The 21,632-nt window shown below is 50.1% G+C and overlaps 1 protein-coding gene across 1 annotated transcript in view; it reads left to right on the top strand.

Moving 5' to 3' along the window:
* The first annotated feature begins 17,197 nt into the window (after nucleotides 1–17,197).
* RNPEP (arginyl aminopeptidase) overlaps nucleotides 17,198–21,632 on the top strand; it is a 59,360-nt gene continuing 54,925 nt past the window's right edge. Inside the window, exon 1 of the mRNA XM_073666626.1 lies at nucleotides 17,198–17,653. Within this exon, the coding sequence (XP_073522727.1) occupies nucleotides 17,213–17,653 (441 nt within the window). The 5' untranslated portion in view covers nucleotides 17,198–17,212. The remainder of the gene's footprint in view (nucleotides 17,654–21,632) is intronic.

The raw sequence follows: 21,632 nt of genomic DNA, 5'->3' as shown, positions 1-21,632 counted from the left end.
AAAATCAGATACAAAAAGACAGAAAACTCCAGGAGTCCCAGTAAGCAGTTTAACCCAGTTTAAACAAAGCAAAGGTAGCCAGAACTGCTAATAGGACGGCGAAGCTGTTCTACCAACCGCAGGTGTATGTGTCACCAGATGCTGCGATCGTCTGACCCCACTCTGTCGTGGTATTCCGGTGTCACAACCCTCCTAAGCCATCTATATGGGCATGTAGGGTCATAGGAAGCTGAATAAGATTATATCTTGATATCTGTAATCTGTTTTAGTCCAGAGAAATCCACATTTGTAATGTGTAAATGAGTGGTTAAGACCTATGGTCTGGTCTCAGATCTATCTCCCTGAGAATCTGCCTCCAGAGTTTAGATTAAATGAAAGGGGGAATTACCAGTGTAATGTACTAGGAGAGCAGACTCTCAGCCATTACATGTCTCACATTGATAATGTGCCTTTCATATAAAATAAGCTATGGAGGCAAACTCTTGGGGAGATCTATGTCCAGCCCATAGATATTAATAGCTTATTTACATATAAGAAACACATGGATATCTGTTGAATAAAACATTGGAATACAGATATCAATCATTTTATTCAGATATGACCCACATATCCATGTAGACAGCTTAGGAGGGTTTATCCTACTAACAGATTCCCTTTAACCCCTTCACCGTGAAGCCAGTTTTCAACTTCCTGACCAGGACAATTTTTTCAATTCTGACCACTGTCACTTTATGATGTAATAACTCAGGAACACAGCAACAGAGCCCAGTAATTCTGAGATTCAACATATCCCAGTAATTCTGAGATTGTTTTTTTTCTTGTACTTCATAGTAGTGGTAAACTTATGTTAATATAATTTGCGCTTATTTACAAAAATATAAAAAAAAAAATCTAAAATTTCGCAATTTTCAAACTTTCAAATTGTATGCCCTTAAACACTTAAAGGGAACTATCAGATCTCTAATATGGGCACACAGGTGATAGAAATGTGAATCTATACTTCCCTGTATGGCCCATATTAGCGGTCTGATTGCTGTGTAATAGCTTTTTATTAAATTAGTTCAGCCAAGCTTCACCTGCCTACTAGCTTAATTTCCATATCCACCCGTTCCCTGTATGTCACAGGGCCCTGTGACGTGCAGTTCCCGGCCGGATGCCGCGTCTGTGCAATTTACCCTGAATGGACGGCGCTTTTCTTCCTGCTGTCTGTGAAGACTCATGCAGCAGGAAACTTGTCACTCTGCGTCCCCAGCGCACAAGTTTCCTGCTGCACACTTCCCACAAAAATGTTCTTTTAGCCCTATTTTTTTTATTTTTACAAAGGTAATAGGAGAAGTTGCACCTTAAAATTTGTTGTACAATTTCTCCTGAGTACGCTGATACCCCATATGTAAATATGTGTATATAGGAAAACTACTGTTTAGGTGCATGGCAGAGCTCAGAAGGAAAGGAGGCCATTTGACTTTTTGAACACAAAATTGTCTGGAATCATTAGCGGATGCCATGTCGGGTTTGGATAGCCCCTGATGTGCCTAAACAGTGGAAACTCCCCACAAGTGATGCCATTTTTGCCAAATACATTTGTAAGACCTTGTTTACACATTGTATAAATGCTGCATTTTTATCTGAAGGTGTTTGCACCAATCTACGTAATAATCTTCTCTGGTTCATAGAATCATAGAATCATAGAATGGTAGAGTTGGAAGGGACCTCCTGGGTCATCTGGTCCAACCCCCTGCTCAAAGCAGGATTCACTAGATCATCTCAGACAGATGTCTGTCCAGCCTCTGTTTGAAGATGTCCATTGAAGGGGAACTCACCACCTCTCGTGGCAGCCTGTTCCACTCATTAATCACCCTAACTGTCAAAAAGTTTTTTCTAATATCTAATCTGTGTCTCCTCCCATTTAGTTTCATCCCATTGCTTCTAGTCTTTCCTTGTGCAAATGAGAATAAAGATGATCCTTCTACAATGTGACAGCCCTTGACATATTTGTAGACAGCTATTAAGTCTCCTCTCAGTCTTCTTTTTTGCAAGCTAAACATTCCCAAATCCTGCAACCGTTCCTCATAGGACATGGTTTGCAGACCAGTCACCATTCTGGTCGCTCTTCTCTGAACTTGCTCCAGTTTGTCTATGTCTTTTTTAAAATGTGGTGCCCAAAACTGTACACAGTATTCCAGATGAGGTCTGACCAAAGAGGAGTAAAGACCGATAATGACTTCACGTGATCTAGACTGTATGCTTCTGTTAATACATCCCAGAATTGTATTTGCCTTTTTTGCTGCTGCATCACACTGTTGACTTATGTTCAGTCTATGATCTATTAGTATACCTAAGTCTTTTTCACATGTACTGTTGCTTAGCTCTATTCCTCCCATTCTGTATATGCTTTTTTCATTTTTATTGCCCAGATGTAGTACTTTGCATTTTTCCCTGTTAAAAACCATTCTGTTGGTTGCTGCCCACTGCTCCAGTTTATTTAGGTCTTTTTGAATCCTCTCTCTCTTCTCTAGTATTAGCTATCCCTCCTAGCTTTGTGTCATCAGCAAATTTAATCAGTTTACCCTCAGTTCCTTCATCTAAATCATTGATAAAGATGTTGAACAATACAGGTCCCAGGACGGAGCCCTGTGGTACCCCACTTGAGACATTCATCCAGCTGGATGTGAAGCCATTTACAACCACCCTTTGAGTCCGATCACTAAGCCAGTTATGAATCCACCTAACAGTTGCCTGGTCCATTGCATACTTGGTCATTTTTTCAATAAGGATGGTGTGAGATACTTTGTCAAATGCTTTGCTGAAGTCAAGATATACTATATCTACAGCATTTCCCTGATCCACCCAGTCAGTGATTCTGTCATAGAAGGAAATTAAGTTAGTCTGACATGACTTGTTAGTTACAAACCCATGCTGACTCTGGTTAATCACTTCATTCTTATCCAGGTACTTACATACATGTTGTTTAATAATTTGTTCAAAGATCTTTCCTGGTATAGAAGTCAGACTCACCGGCCTATAGTTCCCTGGGTCCACCTTCTTCCCCTTTTTGAAGATAGGAACAACATTTGCTCTTCTCCAGTCTTCTGGGACTTCTCCTGTTCTCCAAGAATTTTCAAAGATTATGGAGAGTGGTTCTAAAATTTCTTCTACGATCTCCTTCAGTACTCTGGGGTGTAATTCATCTGGACCTGGAGACTTGAACTCATTTATGTTAGCTAAATATTCCCTCACAATCTTTCTGTTTACAGATAACTTGGATTCCTCTATTCCTTTAAAAGGACAGTGAAGATCAGTTGATGTTACATTTTCTTTCTGAGAGAAAACAGATGCAAAATAGGAATTAAAAAGTTCGGCCTTCTCAACATCCTCTCTTACCATTTCTCCATTTTCATCCTGTAAAAATCCTATAACATCTTTGACTTTTCTTTTACTTTTGACATACCCCCAAAATCCTTTTTTATTGCTTTTGACATCTCTTGCAAGCCTTAATTCATTGTCAGCTTTAGCTAACCTGATACGTGCCCTGCAGGATCTGCAGACTGCATTATAATCTTCTTTAGATATGCCTCCCTCTTTCCATTTAATAAACATTTCTTTCTTTCTTTTTAGCATGTGTTTAAGTTCTGTGTTCATCCATCCTGGTTTCCTTAAATGCTTCCCATTCTTCCTACTTTTTGGGATTGTTAACGATTGTGCTTTGAGAATCTCATTTTTAAAAATTTCCCATCCTTCCTGGACATTTTTGTCCTTAAGGACATCCAGCCATTGGATCCCTCCTATTCTCTTTCTGAGTCTCTTAAAATCTGCCTTTCTAAAATCTAACCTTGAAGTCTGAGTCTTCACATGTCTTCCTCCTCTAGTTATCCAAAATTCTATAATAGCATGATCGCTGCCTCCTAGGGTCCCAGCCACCTTTACCTCCTCAACCATTTCCTCCCTGTTTATAAGGATTAGATCCAAAGTAGCAGATCCCCTTGTTTTCTCCCCTACCTTTTGGAAGATAAAGTTGTCAGCAAGAGAGGATAAGAATTTGCTTGACCTGTTAGTTTTACTTGAGAGAGATTCCCAACAAATGTCTGGATAGTTGAAATCTCCCATGACCACTACGTCATATTTTTTGGAGAACTTGGTCATTTGATACATAAAGAGTTCATCCACATCTTCAGCTTGCCCAGGTGGCCTGTAGTAAATGCCTACAATGGTGTCCTTTCCGTTGTTCTCTCCTTGTATTCTTACCCAAACAGTTTCCACAGAACTCCCAGTCTCTGAAGCTTCAATCTCTGTGCAGATATACGCTTTTCTAACATACAATGCAACACCTCCTCCTCGTTTATCAAGTCTGTTTCTTGCAAATAAGTTGTATCCTTTTAGCCTTTTATTCCAATCATGTGTATCGTCCCACCAAGTTTCAGTGATTCCAATGACATCATATTCCTTTTCCTGCATTAGTAGTTCCAATTCTCCTTGTTTGTTGCCCATGCTTTGTGCATTTGTATAAAAACATTTTAGTTTGTGATTGGTTTCTCTTCCTCCCATATTTTTATTATTTAGATTTTTTTGTCTTTGTTCTTCTTTTCCACTTCCAGTAGCAGAGATCTCAATAGTATTTGTCAGCTGTATGGCTTTTTCTGGCCTTTTGCTTCCCTTCCCACATTGTTCTAGTTTAAAGCTCTTCTGATGAGTGTAGCAAGGCGACTTCCAAATACATGTTTTCCAGTCTTCGTAAGGTGCACCCCATCTCTAGCAAGTAGTCCATCGTATAGGTAATTCATTCCGTGATCCAGAAATCCAAATCCTTGTTGACGGCACCATCGACGTAGCCAGTTGTTCACCTGTAGAATCTTATTCCACCTCATTGTTCCATGGCCATCCACTGGGAGGATGGATGAGAAGACCACCTGCGCTCCCAATTCTTTCACTTTCTTGCCTAAGTCTTCAAAGTCACTGCAGATGGTTTCCAGGTCCTTTCCTGCGGTGTCATTTGTCCCCACATGTATTAGCAGGAATGGGTAGTGATCTGTAGGTCTGAAGAGTCTTGATATCCTGTCAGACACATCTTTAATTTTTGCTCCTGGAAGACAGCACATTTCTCTTGAGGTTATGTCTGGTCTGCAGATAGCGGCCTCTATTCCTCTTAGCAGGGAATCCCCCATGACCACCATTCTCCGTTTTTTCTTCACAACATTCTTCTTTCTCCATCCAGGAGGATTCTGAGGGCTTACAAGGTTATTCATTGCTGGCAAAGTCTTATTTTGCTGTATTTCTTCATGGTTCTCCTGCGTGAGAGCCTGGTACTGGTTCCTGAGCAGTATGGGTGCTGACTGCCTCTCGATCCTCCTGCTTCTGTGGGTCACATGCTTCCATTCCTCTGTTTCGTCAGGTGCAGTTCGAATTTCTTCTCTTTCTGAATCATGAAGAGATAATTCTGCTCTAAGAACTCTTCACCTTCCTTAATGATTTTCAAGGTAGTTAACCTCTCTTCTAGATTTCGCAACTTTTCCTCCAACAGGGACACAAGCTTGCATTTCTGGCATGTGAAGTTTGGCTTTTCCACTGGCAAGTCTGTGAACATGTAGCAGGATATGCAGCTCACCAAATGGCTCCTGGACTCTTCCATGTTCTTACTGTTAATGTTCTGAAAACAGTGAAAAAAGCTTAAAAAAAAAGCTTCAAAATGCGCGCGCCGGTTTACCGATGTCCTCTTTTCAGCTCCAACACCCAAAATCCAGTGTTCTTTGAGCTCGCGGAGACTCTTCACTTACCCCAAAATGCAGTGGGAATATGCAAATTATCTCATCAGGACTCCTCCCCTGGTTTACCGATGTCCTCTTTTCAGCTCCAACACCCAAAATCCAGTGTTCTTTGAGCTCGCGGAGACTCTTCACTTACCCCAAAATGCAGTGGGAATATGCAAATTATCTCATCAGGACTCCTCCCCTGGTTTACCGATGTCCTCTTTTCAGCTCCAACACCCAAAATCCAGTGTTCTTTGAGCTCGCGGAGACTCTTCACTTACCCCAAAATGCAGTGGGAATATGCAAATTATCTCATCAGGACTCCTCCCCTGGTTTACCGATGTCCTCTTTTCAGCTCCAACATCCAAAATCCAGTGTTCTTTGAGCTCGCGGAGACTCTTCACTTACCCCAAAATGCAGTGGGAATATGCAAATTATCTCATTTGGTTATTTGAAGCAGCATTTTTAATGTGTTTTTATAGTACAGAAAAGCGTTGATTCTGCACTTAACGGGAATCGGTCATCAAATTTGAGCGATCTGACCTATTAATATGGGCATACAGGTTATAGACAGCTGAGGAGGGTGATCTCTGTATGTCTCCTATCAGATGAGTTGTGGAAAAATCATCTTTTATCACTTTATGTAAATGAGCTCTTCCAGGCTCTGGCACATACGCTGTCCGGAAGATATCTCTGCCTCCTTCCTCCTTTATCCAATCTTTCTCCTCCCACATAGTCACTGTATCTCTGTGACGTCAGGTGCGCAGTCGGAAATCCTGAGCTTTCTGAAAAGGTGCACACCCGATTCCTTCCTCCCGCCCTGCATAAGCATGTCATCAGCACATTTTCTGCGCACCAGAGAACACTGGGAGCGGAAGTTACAGCGATTCTTCGGAGCCTGCGCAGACCAAAAGTGAAGCCAATGCCCATAGAGGCAATGTGACAATGTGGGGGGAGAAAGATAGGATAATGGAGGAAACAGCGTTAGCTTCCGAACAGCGTATGCCCCATAGCCTGGAAGAGGTCATTTATATAAAGTGATAAAGATGATTTTTCCACAACACATCTGATATAAGACATACAGGGATCACCCTCCTCAGCTGTCTATAACCCGTATGCCCATATTAATAGTTTACATAGGTCAAATGTGCCGACAGAATCCCTTTAAATACGCATCTGTAATTTTTACATGATTTTGTTAACAACATGCATTTTTTTCAGTGGGGGGTGGGGGTGGGGCTGAAGAGCTACTATAGATCTGAAGCTTCTGTCACTCCAGCTCTCTCCATGGCCTCTTCCTGCTGGACTGACAGCCTCTACGCTGCGTAACTTCAGGCAAAGAAGTTGTCAGTCAAGCAGCAGAAGAAAGAATGAAGCATTTACACTACATGTGAACACAGCCTCAGACTTACATTTTTATGAAGAAAAAATATGGGTTTAATGAAGAACAAATGTTAACCATTCCATTTACTGATCACAGTAAATAACCCATTCGCGGCATATTACAAGTTGTTAAAATTACATGGATACCAAATATGTTTTGTGCTAGTTACTAATTTGTGATTTTTTTTTCTTCTTCATCTAATAAAAGGTCGTTATTGTAATTTTTTTTCTCCTTCCACCAATCACAGCACCTGTGAAAGGCTCCACCTTTAAAGGCAGGAAACCTACAAGATGGCAAGATGACCCCTCTCAAACTCATTAGTGGTTTTAGGGAGAGAACCAACACCCTTGGTCATCCAGGGAGATTGTCAGATTTTCTTGAAGTCTCTGCTTTAGTTTTCTCACCATTGCCCTGCTTGCTCCAACTGCTTCCCATCGGTGGTCGATAGAAGCTTGCTGTCCTGGACTGAGGTGGGGTAAAGTGCCGCATAACTTCCAAGAGGTTGTCCCCAATGCTGGGTCCTTGGGAAAGGTTCTGGCGTAGGTGATTCAATAAAACCAGACTGGAACGTGCACACAAGACTGTGCTGAGATGACTTCAACACCACACTGGTTAATTTTAGAAATAAAAAAAATGTTTAGTTCACCCCTAGAATACAAATTGAAAGAAATACACTGGTGTATATATAGATAATATATGTATTTCTATGTACCAGTACAATGTGCTTGTAAAGAAGAAGCAAATGCACATTCAAGTAGAGAAAATTCTTCTATATTGACAGTGCAGTCTGTGGCTCACCGCTATTGCTTCTGCCTCCGATGCTACAGGAGGAGAATGGGAGTTTGAATCTTGGAGAGATCAGACTTCCAGAACTTGAGTTAAATGAATGTCAGTATGTACAGAGCACAAATAGATATCAGCCCTCATTTCATGTGAACCGCACTGCCCCCCACACATCGGCTCGCCCCCTGCACTGCCCCCCACACATCGGCTCGCCCCCTGCACTGCCCCCCACACATCGGCTCGCCCCCTGCACTGCCCCCCACACATCGGCTCGCCCCCTGCACTGCCCCCCACACATCGGCTCGCCCCCTGCACTGCCCCCCACACATCGGCTCGCCCCCTGCACTGCCCCCCACACATCGGCTCGCCCCTGTGACGCGCCCCCTGGGCCATATTCTTTAGGGGAATACCCGGAGCCGGATCAGATGGGGGTTGTAGTCTCCGAGTGGCTGTGACCCGGTCCGTGCCCAGGGTGTCAAGCTCAGAGTATGTGGCAGTCCTACAGATGTTACAAAGTTCGTTATGTCGACTACGCCACCCGTTGGATTGCGGTCACTACGGCCGCCGCTGCAGCAGGGTCCGCTGAGGCTGATGGTGTTGGTGCAGCTTTAGATAGTATAACCCCCAACGGGAGGGGTATGGCCTCAGGGGGTCAGGTGCAGAGGATGGGGGTTGTGGTGGTGCAGCGTAGATGATAATTAAAGACAGAGTCGGGTTGTGCAGTTCAGGGTGTTTACTTACTGCAGATATTCCGGTCACTCCGGCCTTGAGTGACCACCCGAGCCGTGCTGCGTTCACCAGGTCCTGGATTCAGCCAACCCCCAAGCAAGTCCGGAGCGTGTCCCTGAGCCCTCCTTCTTGTCCTTTCTTCTGGCCGTCCCCACCAGGGATCCACCTAGGTCCAGCTCCCTCGGGCCTTCTGTTGGGAGACCCTTGGCCTTGGGTTCCCTGACCCTCCACGTGGTTTGCCTTCAGGGTGGATGTGGTGGGTGGCCGTGGCAGATCCTGCCCACGGCCTCCGGTCTCTGGCTGAGGTATGCTTTAGCCCCCACCAGTTTGGGATCCGGTACCCTGTTGCCAACTCTTCACCCTAGGGTTGTACTTGGGTTCTCAGAGTTCCTTCTGTCTCCCCCTCTGGGTCTTTCTTTCTCTCCTCTCTCACTCTTGCTCTGGGGCTGCTCTGCTCTTCTGCTTTCTTCCTCTGACTCTGCAAAAGACTGACTGACCTCTCACAGACTGACTGACCCTGATCTTAGATGGTGCCCACCTTATATACTCCCTCTATGTGTGAGCTCAGGTGACCAGCACCCAATGAGCTCCTATCTTTACCCAGGCTGCTCCCCCTATCTGCCCCTACACTACTGGGATGTACCACCCCCCTCCCACTCCAGCCAGGAACAGACTCGGTCGTACCTGCACATTTCTAAGTGGGAGTACCGTTGGTCTGTTCCTCGGAAATGGGATGTGTGTAGTGCATGCAGCTTTCTGAGCTCAGTTCCACACTCCATCCTTACCCGGGAGTGGAATACCACACCTCTGGGTTGAGGTGCAATACCCTGTAGCAGCCGAATCCTCAGGGTGCTACATTCCCCCCTGGTAAATCACAGCACGTCCTCGGGCTGTAAGATATAAAACATCATCCAAACATACTAATTTTTTTTTTTCATAAACAACATAATAAAAACATATAAAACATATATATTTACAGCATCATAAAACTTTTCATATTAACATTCTTGTTTCTGGTTCCTCCTCCGGACACTGTGCAACGTGTGCCCGGGAAAAGTGCAACAGTTTCTCTAGAAAACCGGAAGGGGGCGCTTTAGGAAGCGCAACTATATACAAGGGATATGGCCGCTCTCAGTCCTCGGCCAGGTATTAGGAAAGGGATGACCGCTCTCAGTCCTCGGTCAGTGGGAATAGGGACACACGGGATTAACAGTTCAATTCGCTGGTCCCAACGGGGACTATATTAGCAACAGTTCACTGTGCCCCGACGGGCAACTATATACAGCTTGTACTCTGCTGTACTTAACGACGGCGTCCTCCTGCTCTTTCTTTGTGGTTACCTTTAGCTTCAGACCCGTCCGGGTCCTCTTGCTCCTCCTCACACCGCAGCTCCTCCTCTGTCAGGCGATGCACATGGAGGGCGTAGGGTCCTTTGGCACACTTGTGCCGGGTGAAGGTGACCTCGTCCCCTATATACAGGTCACGTCCTCTGTGTCCCTCCGGTAGGTGGGACTCAACGTCTCTCCTGGTCACGAAGACGTCGCCTGGGGTGCGGTGATCCCTGATGAAACCCCACCCATGCTGCAGATTGAACTTTATCACAGTCCCGATGGTACGGGGACCATGCGCTGCACGGGGGTTTCTCCTGGTCCGGCTCTTCTGCTCCGCGCTCCTTATTTGGGCTTGTTGTTCCCGGACCCGCCTCTCTCTCCGCTCCCTCTCAAAGACCTCGAGCTGCTGGCGGCAGCACTCTGCACGCTCCGCTGCGGCTGCCCGAGTCTCCTGAGTGAACCCCATGAGGTCTTCTCCGGTGGGATCCCACTCAAACTGGGTCTCCTCTAGCGGGGGCGAGATCCTTTTTACGGGCTTTGGAACCGGAATCAGGGGCTCGTCTAAGGGTCTCTCTTTCCGGAGTCGGGGATGGTGAAACTCCGGTGGCCATATAAAGGGCTGCCCATCCGGGCACGTATGCTGGGCGAACAGATCTTCTCCCAGATGCGGCACTCTTGGTTTTATGGGCGCGGTGGTGGTGGCGCCCGGGTTGCCCAGGCCTTGCGGCCAGGCTTGGGGCACCTGGAAAGTGAAGGGCACCGTAAGGACGGCGGCGCCCTGGGCTACTTGGCCCTGCGACCAGGCCGGTGGCTCCGCGGAGGTAGGGGGCGCTGTTGGTATTGCGGCGCCCGGGGGTACTAGGCCCTGCGACCAGGCTGGTAGTACTTCCTGCTTGGTCACGCTCGGGGTCGAGGCGTGTGACGTCACAGGGGTCGCGGCTGCGGCTTCCGGTTGAGGCCTAGTCTGTGGCGGTGACGTTGCGGTTACGGGCACGGCAGGGGGTACTTTGGGCTCTGCGACGGGGAGCTGGGGCAGGTACGCGGTTTCCTGGTTTGGGGTAGAGACGTCCCCTTTACCTGCCTCCATTCGTTCGGCTCCCTTCTCGGCGCCGTCTCCGGCTTTCAGTCCTCCTGCGCCATCCTCAGAGGCGGTCTGTCTCCTCGTCTCGGGTGGCGTGCTCCGCTGACGGGTTCTTGTCTGCTGGGCCATCTCACGGCTCCACTCCGCCAACGTCTCCCGCTGTACCCGGGCCATCCTCCGTGCGAGGCCCTCCAGCGCAGTCTGTGCACACTCCCGATCTCGGGGGAGCTGTGTTAGGACCTCCACTAAGCCTAGTGGGGTCGTTGTTTCTAGCAGGCTCCTGACCAACGGGTCGGTGCTGCTCTGCTCTCCTTCCGTTGTCTCCAGCAGGCTCCTGGCCAGCGGGCCGGTGCTGCTCTGCTCTTCTTCCATCTCCGGGTAAGCTTCTTCTCGACTCTGCTCTAGGCTTCTTGTCTCCGGGTGCGCTCTCTCCAGACTGCTCCAGGCGACACCCATCTTTGCTCTCTCCTTCTCAGTCCTCCCACTTCGAGGGCGGTCCCGGGGCCACTTGGTGATTGTCAGCTCCAGGGGCAGTTCTTTCACGCTGACAGACACCTCTAGCATCACAGTCTCTGTTGGTGGGGGCGGTTTCCACTTTTGGCGCCATTTTCGGTCCTGGCCCACGATGGGAGGCGGCCTCTTGCCATCCTCTGGCACGCCCATCATGGCGTCCGCTCTTCCAAGGCGGGAAACCTTTGGAAATGGCGGGAATCGTCTCCCAGTGGCGGGAAACTCTGCAGATGGCGGGAAAAAGCTGTTAATGGCGGACAACCGGCGGGAATCGACCTGTGATGGAGTCCGATGGCGGGGACCCTCCGGAACCGGCAGGAGACTTCTTTTTGAGGTAAACTTGTTCTTTTCTTCAGGCACGCAGTACCCGGGTGTTGCGGGCACGTTATCCTGCCGACTACGCCAAAGTTGACGCGCCCCCTGGGCCATATTCTTTAGGGGAATACCCGGAGCCGGATCAGATGGGGGTTGTAGTCTCCGAGTGGCTGTGACCCGGTCCGTGCCCAGGGTGTCAAGCTCAGAGTATGTGGCAGTCCTACAGATGTTACAAAGTTCGTTATGTCGACTATGCCACCCGTTGGATTGCGGTCACTACGGCCGCCGCTGCAGCAGGGTCCGCTGAGGCTGATGGTGTTGGTGCAGCTTTAGATAGTATAACCCCCAACGGGAGGGGTATGGCCTCAGGGGGTCAGGTGCAGAGGATGGGGGTTGTGGTGGTGCAGCGTAGATGATAATTAAAGACAGAGTCGGGTTGTGCAGTTCAGGGTGTTTACTTACTGCAGATATTCCGGTCACTCCGGCCTTGAGTGACCACCCGAGCCGTGCTGCGTTCACCAGGTCCTGGATTCAGCCAACCCCCAAGCAAGTCCGGAGCGTGTCCCTGAGCCCTCCTTCTTGTCCTTTCTTCTGGCCGTCCCCACCAGGGATCCACCTAGGTCCAGCTCCCTCGGGCCTTCTGTTGGGAGACCCTTGGCCTTGGGTTCCCTGACCCTCCACGTGGTTTGCCTTCAGGGTGGATGTGGTGGGTGGCCGTGGCAGATCCTGCCCACGGCCTCCAGTCTCTGGCTGAGGTATGCTTTAGCCCCCACCAGTTTGGGATCCGGTACCCTGTTGCCAACTCTTCACCCTAGGGTTGTACTTGGGTTCTCAGAGTTCCTTCTGTCTCCCCCTCTGGGTCTTTCTTTCTCTCCTCTCTCACTCTTGCTCTGGGGCTGCTCTGCTCTTCTGCTTTCTTCCTCTGACTCTGCAAAAGACTGACTGACCTCTCACAGACTGACTGACCCTGATCTTAGATGGTGCCCACCTTATATACTCCCTCTATGTGTGAGCTCAGGTGACCAGCACCCAATGAGCTCCTATCTTTACCCAGGCTGCTCCCCCTATCTGCCCCTACACTACTGGGATGTACCACCCCCCTCCCACTCCAGCCAGGAACAGACTCGGTCGTACCTGCACATTTCTAAGTGGGAGTACCGTTGGTCTGTTCCTCGGAAATGGGATGTGTGTAGTGCATGCAGCTTTCTGAGCTCAGTTCCACACTCCATCCTTACCCGGGAGTGGAATACCACACCTCTGGGTTGAGGTGCAATACCCCTGTAGCAGCCGAATCCTCAGGGTGCTACATTCCCCCCTGGTAAATCACAGCACGTCCTCGGGCTGTAAGATATAAAACATCATCCAAACATACAAATTTTTTTTTTTCATAAACAACATAATAAAAACATATAAAACATATATATTAGCAGCATCATAAAACTTTTCATATTAACATTCTTGTTTCTGGTTCCTCCTCCGGACACTGTGCAACGTGTGCCCGGGAAAACTGCAACAGTTTCTCTAGAAAACCGGAAGGGGGCGCTTTAGGAAGCGCAACTATATACAAGGGATATGGCCGCTCTCAGTCCTCGGCCAGGTATTAGGAAAGGGATGACCGCTCTCAGTCCTCGGTCAGTGGGAATAGGGACACACGGGATTAACAGTTCAATTCGCTGGTCCCAACGGGGACTATATTAGCAACAGTTCACTGTGCCCCGACGGGCAACTATATACAGCTTGTACTCTGCTGTACTTAACGACGGCGTCCTCCTGCTCTTTCTTTGTGGTTACCTTTAGCTTCAGACCCGTCCGGGTCCTCTTGCTCCTCCTCACACCGCAGCTCCTCCTCTGTCAGGCGATGCACATGGAGGGCGTAGGGTCCTTTGGCACACTTGTGCCGGGTGAAGGTGACCTCGTCCCCTATATACAGGTCACGTCCTCTGTGTCCCTCCGGTAGGTGGGACTCAACGTCTCTCCTGGTCACGAAGACGTCGCCTGGGGTGCGGTGATCCCTGATGAAACCCCACCCATGCTGCAGATTGAACTTTATCACAGTCCCGATGGTACGGGGACCATGCGCTGCACGGGGGTTTCTCCTGGTCCGGCTCTTCTGCTCCGCGCTCCTTATTTGGGCTTGTTGTTCCCGGACCCGCCTCTCTCTCCGCTCCCTCTCAAAGACCTCGAGCTGCTGGCGGCAGCACTCTGCACGCTCCGCTGCGGCTGCCCGAGTCTCCTGAGTGAACCCCATGAAGTCTTCTCCGGTGGGATCCCACTCAAACTGGGTCTCCTCTAGCGGGGGCGAGATCCTTTTTACGGGCTTTGGAACCGGAATCAGGGGCTCGTCTAAGGGTCTCTCTTTCCGGAGTCGGGGATGGTGAAACTCCGGTGGCCATATAAAGGGCTGCCCATCCGGGCACGTATGCTGGGCGAACAGATCTTCTCCCAGATGCGGCACTCTTGGTTTTATGGGCGCGGTGGTGGTGGCGCCCGGGTTGCCCAGGCCTTGCGGCCAGGCCTGGGGCACCTGGAAAGTGAAGGGCACCGTAAGGACGGCGGCGCCCTGGGCTACTTGGCCCTGCGACCAGGCCGGTGGCTCCGCGGAGGTAGGGGGCGCTGTTGGTATTGCGGCGCCCGGGGGTACTAGGCCCTGCGACCAGGCTGGTAGTACTTCCTGCTTGGTCACGCTCGGGGTCGAGGCGTGTGACGTCACAGGGGTCGCGGCTGCGGCTTCCGGTTGAGGCCTGGTCTGTGGCGGTGACGTTGCGGTTACGGGCACGGCAGGGGGTACTTTGGGCTCTGCGACGGGGAGCTGGGGCAGGTACGCGGTTTCCCGGTTTGGGGTAGAGACGTCCCCTTTACCTGCCTCCATTCGTTCGGCTCCCTTCTCGGCGCCGTCTCCGGCCTTCAGTCCTCCTGCGCCATCCTCAGAGGCGGTCTGTCTCCTCGTCTCGGGTGGCGTGCTCCGCTGACGGGTTCTTGTCTGCTGGGCCATCTCACGGCTCCACTCCGCCAACGTCTCCCGCTGTACCCGGGCCATCCTCCGTGCGAGGCCCTCCAGCGCAGTCTGTGCACACTCCCGATCTCGGGGGAGCTGTGTTAGGACCTCCACTAAGCCTAGTGGGGTCGTTGTTTCTAGCAGGCTCCTGACCAACGGGTCGGTGCTGCTCTGCTCTCCTTCCGTTGTCTCCAGCAGGCTCCTGGCCAGCGGGCTCGTGCTGCTCTGCTCTTCTTCCATCTCCGGGTAAGCTTCTTCTCGACTCTGCTCTAGGCTTCTTGTCTCCGGGTGCGCTCTCTCCAGACTGCTCCAGGCGACACCCATCTTTGCTCTCTCCTTCTCAGTCCTCCCACTTCGAGGGCGGTCCCGGGGCCACTTGGTGATTGTCAGCTCCAGGGGCAGTTCTTTCACGCTGACAGACACCTCTAGCATCACAGTCTCTGTTGGTGGGGGCGGTTTCCACTTTTGGCGCCATTTTCGGTCCTGGCCCACGATGGGAGGCGGCCTCTTGCCATCCTCTGGCACGCCCATCATGGCGTCCGCTCTTCCAAGGCGGGAAACCTTTGGAAATGGCGGGAATCGTCTCCCAGTGGCGGGAAACTCTGCAGATGGCGGGAAAAAGCTGTTAATGGCGGACAACCGGCGGGAATCGACCTGTGATGGAGTCCGATGGCGGGGACCCTCCGGAACCGGCAGGAGACTTCTTTTTGAGGTAAACTTGTTCTTTTCTTCAGGCACGCAGTACCCGGGTGTTGCGGGCACGTTATCCTGCCGACTACGCCAAAGTTGACGCGCCCCCTGGGCCATATTCTTTAGGGGAATACCCGGAGCCGGATCAGATGGGGGTTGTAGTCTCCGAGTGGCTGTGACCCGGTCCGTGCCCAGGGTGTCAAGCTCAGAGTATGTGGCAGTCCTACAGATGTTACAAAGTTCGTTATGTCGACTACGCCACCCGTTGGATTGCGGTCACTACGGCCGCCGCTGCAGCAGGGTCCGCTGAGGCTGATGGTGTTGGTGCAGCTTTAGATAGTATAACCCCCAACGGGAGGGGTATGGCCTCAGGGGGTCAGGTGCAGAGGATGGGGGTTGTGGTGGTGCAGCGTAGATGATAATTAAAGACAGAGTCGGGTTGTGCAGTTCAGGGTGTTTACTTACTGCAGATATTCCGGTCACTCCGGCCTTGAGTGACCACCCGAGCCGTGCTGCGTTCACCAGGTCCTGGATTCAGCCAACCCCCAAGCAAGTCCGGAGCGTGTCCCTGAGCCCTCCTTCTTGTCCTTTCTTCTGGCCGTCCCCACCAGGGATCCACCTAGGTCCAGCTCCCTCGGGCCTTCTGTTGGGAGACCCTTGGCCTTGGGTTCCCTGACCCTCCACGTGGTTTGCCTTCAGGGTGGATGTGGTGGGTGGCCGTGGCAGATCCTGCCCACGGCCTCCGGTCTCTGGCTGAGGTATGCTTTAGCCCCCACCAGTTTGGGATCCGGTACCCTGTTGCCAACTCTTCACCCTAGGGTTGTACTTGGGTTCTCAGAGTTCCTTCTGTCTCCCCCTCTGGGTCTTTCTTTCTCTCCTCTCTCACTCTTGCTCTGGGGCTGCTCTGCTCTTCTGCTTTCTTCCTCTGACTCTGCAAAAGACTGACTGACCTCTCACAGACTGACTGACCCTGATCTTAGATGGTGCCCACCTTATATACTCCCTCTATGTGTGAGCTCAGGTGACCAGCACCCAATGAGCTCCTATCTTTACCCAGGCTGCTCCCCCTATCTGCCCCTACACTACTGGGATGTACCACCCCCCTCCCACTCCAGCCAGGAACAGACTCGGTCGTACCTGCACATTTCTAAGTGGGAGTACCGTTGGTCTGTTCCTCGGAAATGGGATGTGTGTAGTGCATGCAGCTTTCTGAGCTCAGTTCCACACTCCATCCTTACCCGGCAGTGGAATACCACACCTCTGGGTTGAGGTGCAATACCCCTGTAGCAGCCGAATCCTCAGGGTGCTACACCTGCACTGCCCCATACACCTTCTTTGAACCCCTCCCCACACACCGCCCTCATATGCCTCCAGTCTACCCCACACCTCTTATGTGCACCCTCGCACTGCCCCTGAACCCATTCTGTAAACCCCCACAATTCTCTCCTGTACCCCACTACCAACGAGGCCCTTCCTCTAAAGCCTCCATTCTAGTCTGCTGTATAGTGTACGGACTCTCACATCCCCATTCCAGCCTGCCCTGCTCTGTAGTGACTCAGCACACTATACTGCTGACTGCAGGAGGTAGAGGAGCGTCCTCTAATGACCCCCTGTAGAGCACACTGTGAAGAGGCAGCGTTAGGACCCAGGAGGATGCAGGGCACGTCTCATGCGGAAGTCATAAGCACAAAGCGCCGAGCATTCCTTCTTATTCCCCTTTCCTCGAGTGGCAGGATGGCCGCGCTGCTGGTGGAAGATGTGGCGACCGCCTCCAGTTACCGCGAGTTCCAGCTGGAGCACTTTCACCTGGACCTGCAGGTGGACATGGAAGCCAAGAAGCTGCTGGGCTGTGAGCGGCTGGAGCTGCGGGTCCTCTCCGAGGCTGCTGAGCTGCGGCTGGACTCCTTCCCGAGCCTGCGGGTGCAGCGTGTGTGGCAGGAGGCGGCTGCCGGGCAGCGGAAGGATCTGTCCTGGGAGGAGAAGCCTTTCACCAGCTATGGCAGCGCGCTGGTCATCAGCCTGCCCGAGCCCGCAGCCGCCGCCGGAGCGCAGCTTGTGGTCGGTGTGGAGTATGAGGTCGGGGACAACCCCGGGGTGAGATTCTTCTGTCCTCAGTGTAATGTGTAGGCCAGTCATGGCAGTCCCGCTGTAGCCACACTGGTTGGCTCCTTTATTCACTGCTTGCACCAGGTGGGGGTCTGCACCTAACCTTTGCCCACTGCATGCACTATGTAGGGTTGGCCTCTACCCTTTGCCCACTGCATGCACTGTGTAGGGCTGGCCTCTACCCGTTGCCCACTGCATGCACTGTGTAGGGCTGGCCTCTACCCGTTGCCCACTGCATGCACTGTGTAGGGCTGGCCTCTACCCGTTGCCCACTGCATGCACTGTGTAGGGCTGGCCTCTACCCGTTGCCCACTGCATGCACTGTGTAGGGTTGGCCTCTACCCGTTGACCACTGCATGCACTGTGTAGGGTTGGCCTCTACCCTTTGCCCACTGCATGCACTGTGTAGGGTTGGCCTCTACCCTTTGCCCACTGCATGCACTGTGTAGGGTTGGCCTCTACCCTTTGCCCACTGCATGCACTGTGTAGGGCTGGCCTCTACCTGTTGCCCACTGCATGCACTGTGTAGGGTTGGCCTCTACCCTTTGCCCACTGCATGCACTGTGTAGGGTTGGCCTCTACCCTTTGCCCACTGCATGCACTGTGTAGGGTTGGCCTCTACCCTTTGCCCACTGCATGCACTGTGTAGGGTTGGCCTCTACCCTTTGCCCACTGCATGCACTGTGTAGGGTTGGCCTCTACCCTTTGCCCACTGCATGCACTGTGTAGGGTTGGCCTCTACCCTTTGCCCACTGCATGCACTGTGTAGGGTTGGCCTCTACCCTTTGCCCACTGCATGCACTGTGTAGGGTTGGCCTCTACCCTTTGCCCACTGCATGCACAGTGTAGGGTTGGCCTCTACCCTTTGCCCACTGCATGCACTGTGTAGGGTTGGCCTCTACCCTTTGCCCACTGCATGCACTGTGTAGGGTTGGCCTCTACCCTTTGCCCACTGCATGCACTGTGTAGGGTTGGCCTCTACCCTTTGCCCACTGCATGCACTGTGTAGGGTTGGCCTTTAACCTTTGCCCCCTTCTTGCGCCATATACATTGACTCTCAGCACTTTTTTGCTGATTTGACTCTTCAGTGAGTTTGTTCCTTATTTCTTACTCATTACAACCTGCCTGTGGAGCGCTGACAAGAAGCTGCAGGGTAGAAATAAACATGTCTTTAGTTATTATCTTCTACTTAAAGAGAACCTGTCTGCAGGATTTAGCCCTATAAACTAAAGGCATGTCTATAATGGCTCTGTGATGCTGATTAATCTGATACCTGATGTGAAGGGATCTGCTCAGTGGCTGTTGTTCACCTTATGAAATTTTCAGATAATTACACCTTCTGTGCTTCGGGGTGGGACGTAGGGGCAGGGTCTTCTTATGGTTCTCTTCACCCACCTACCATACTCCTCTGTTTCTTTAAAATTCTGCACCACCGCTGTCATTATGTGGGCGGTGTCCTGTGTGCACGACTTCAATAAAATGGTGGCGCATGTGCAGATCCAGAGTTCAGCTCAATTCTGAATGAATGAGGCTTTATTTTCTGTTACACTGTAGAAACCTAATAAACAAATGAAGAAAAATAAATAGAAATCTTGCAAAGTTCACACTGGTCACTAAAGCAATTTTAGACTTGTGCCTCCTATTCTTTATAGTAGTATATATGATTTTTTTATAAAAATCGGGGTTACAATGACAACGATACCTCAGTATAGGAAGTACAAGTTAAGAATAGTCCAATGGGTCAGTCTGAAAGTTGTGAGATTTCTTATTTCTTCTTAATACAGAATGTGACATGGAAAAAGAAATTATTATTATTTTTTTAATTTCACTTGAAAGTGAAATGTTATGTTCAGTATCATTCAATGACTTTATTCCCACTTTTTCCCATTACCATATTGCTAACATTCTCAATTAAAGGGTAATTTCTGGAGGACATTTCATATCTTTCTAAATTTTAGAAAATAATTGAGGCAAAAATTAGGGGACAAAATGCCCTTGGGGCTCATTGACTCTTGGGCTGCGTGCCCACGTAGCATCTTTCAAGCGTTTATGCTGCGGAATTTCCGCAGCGGAAACGCTTGTGAAACGCTAGGTAATCCGCACCCCATGGTCCCCAAGGGGATTCCGCATGTTCTATGCACATGCTGCGGATTTTTCCGCAGCGTTTATGCTGCGTACAAAAATCCGCAGCATGTCATTTAATTTTGCGGAAGCGCAGCGGAATTCCCGCCATTGACTTGCATTGAGACGCATAGAAACCGCGACTGTACATTTCTACAAGCGGCTTCTATGCGTTTCTATGTGCGGATGGTACCCAGTTATGGAGGAGAGGAGACTCTCATCCAGACCTGGGTACCATTGTACCTGTAAAAAAAGAATAAAATAACAAATAAAGTTATATTCACCTGTCCGGCGGCTTCTCTCTGAATGCCGGCATCGCTTGAGGACCTGCGGTGACGTCACAGTCATGTGACCGCAGGCCCTTCACCGCTCTGTCTCGCGATATGCCAGCAGCCGGGAACCAGACAGGAACGAGCGCTGCAGCCACGCCGGGGCCTCGGGGGTGAGTATAGCTTTATTTGTTTTATTTTTACGGTCACACTGTATAAATCCATGCTGTTTGCATGGATTTATACAGTGTGACCTAGTTGTCAAGCACTTTCCAAGTGATGCTATCGCCTGGAAAGCGCTTGTCAATCTGCATGCGGAAACGCATGTGGATCCGCATGTATTCTGCAGGAAAAACGCATGCACAATCTGCATGCGTTTTTTCTGCCAGGGAGATGCAGAAATGCTGCAGAAATTTTCTGCATCGTGGGCACATAGCCTTAAATGTAGTCTGCATTTAAAGATGTTCAGGGTGCCAAAGCAGAAATGCCTTTTAAATAATCACTGGTGTTGTCAAAACGCTCATTATTAACCCCTTCCTGACAGGCTGTACCAGGTCGCAACGTGTTTTGTTCTGCTGGTCATGAAGGCACAGGAATCTGTTCCTATAACTTTCTATTTTTACAGAGCTGTACAATTGGTTGTTTTTTTTACATAATGAGCTGTACTTTTTTTGGGTTGCATCCATTAGACTGTTAATCTGCCCCCTTGGGTGGCTTTCATAAAAATATGCACTAAATAAAACTGCCCATTTCTCTGGAACCATTTGCCGGGTTTAAAAAAAACTAAGGGTGCCTTCCCACGTTCAGGATTTCCTGCGGTTTTGACTCTGCGCATTTATTCAGTGTCAGAACTGCAGCGGCCAGATGTTACAGCACGGTTTCTAGAAATCCCATGTTCACTATGCGTCTCTGTGCTCCTGCTGATCACCCGCGGACACTGACATGCGGCTCGTCTTATAGACCCGCAGCATGTCAATTTCTCTTGCGGGTCCGCATGCAGATTATCCCCATACACTAGTTTAGATAAAGAAAATCTGTATGTGTAAAAAAACTAATCTGCATAAAACAGCGTGGACGTTGTGTGACAGTTCTGCAGCATCGGGGGCCGCAGCGGGTCCTGAACGTGGGAACGCACCCTAAGCGGAATACTGAGGAGTAAAAACTGTCCACTTTTATCTTGGAGACAGGTCCTCTTTAAAGATGCCCTCCCGTGAATTTTTTTTCCATTAAAAGGATTTACTCCAACAGCCACTTCTCAATCCGTATGTTTCTCCCTTTTAAAATAACACTTGTTCTCCCCTCTGATGTGGGCGCTGTTCCAGCGGTGTCTGCACGGTGTCTCTTGGCAATTGTGTAAAAATGGCTCTGGAGTTGGTAAGCCAAACCTCCAACTCCCCAATTTCCCTAAATCCAGACTCCACAGCCCGGCCTCACTACTGAGCGTGTACATAAAGTGCAGCACAGATTCATCTCACTGCTGAGCATGTACATAAAGTGCAGCACAGATTCATCTCACTGCCTCACTACTGAGCGTGTACATAAAGTGCAGCACAGATTCATCTCACTGCCTCACTACT

Source organism: Phyllobates terribilis, unplaced genomic scaffold, assembly GCF_046119375.1.
Source record: "Phyllobates terribilis strain yellow unplaced genomic scaffold, ASM4611937v1 Scaffold_2__4_contigs__length_985480577, whole genome shotgun sequence".
Lineage (NCBI taxonomy): Eukaryota > Metazoa > Chordata > Amphibia > Anura > Dendrobatidae > Phyllobates > Phyllobates terribilis.
The sequence above is the reverse complement of the archived record's forward strand: the minus strand, read 5'-3'. Positions and strand labels throughout refer to the sequence as shown.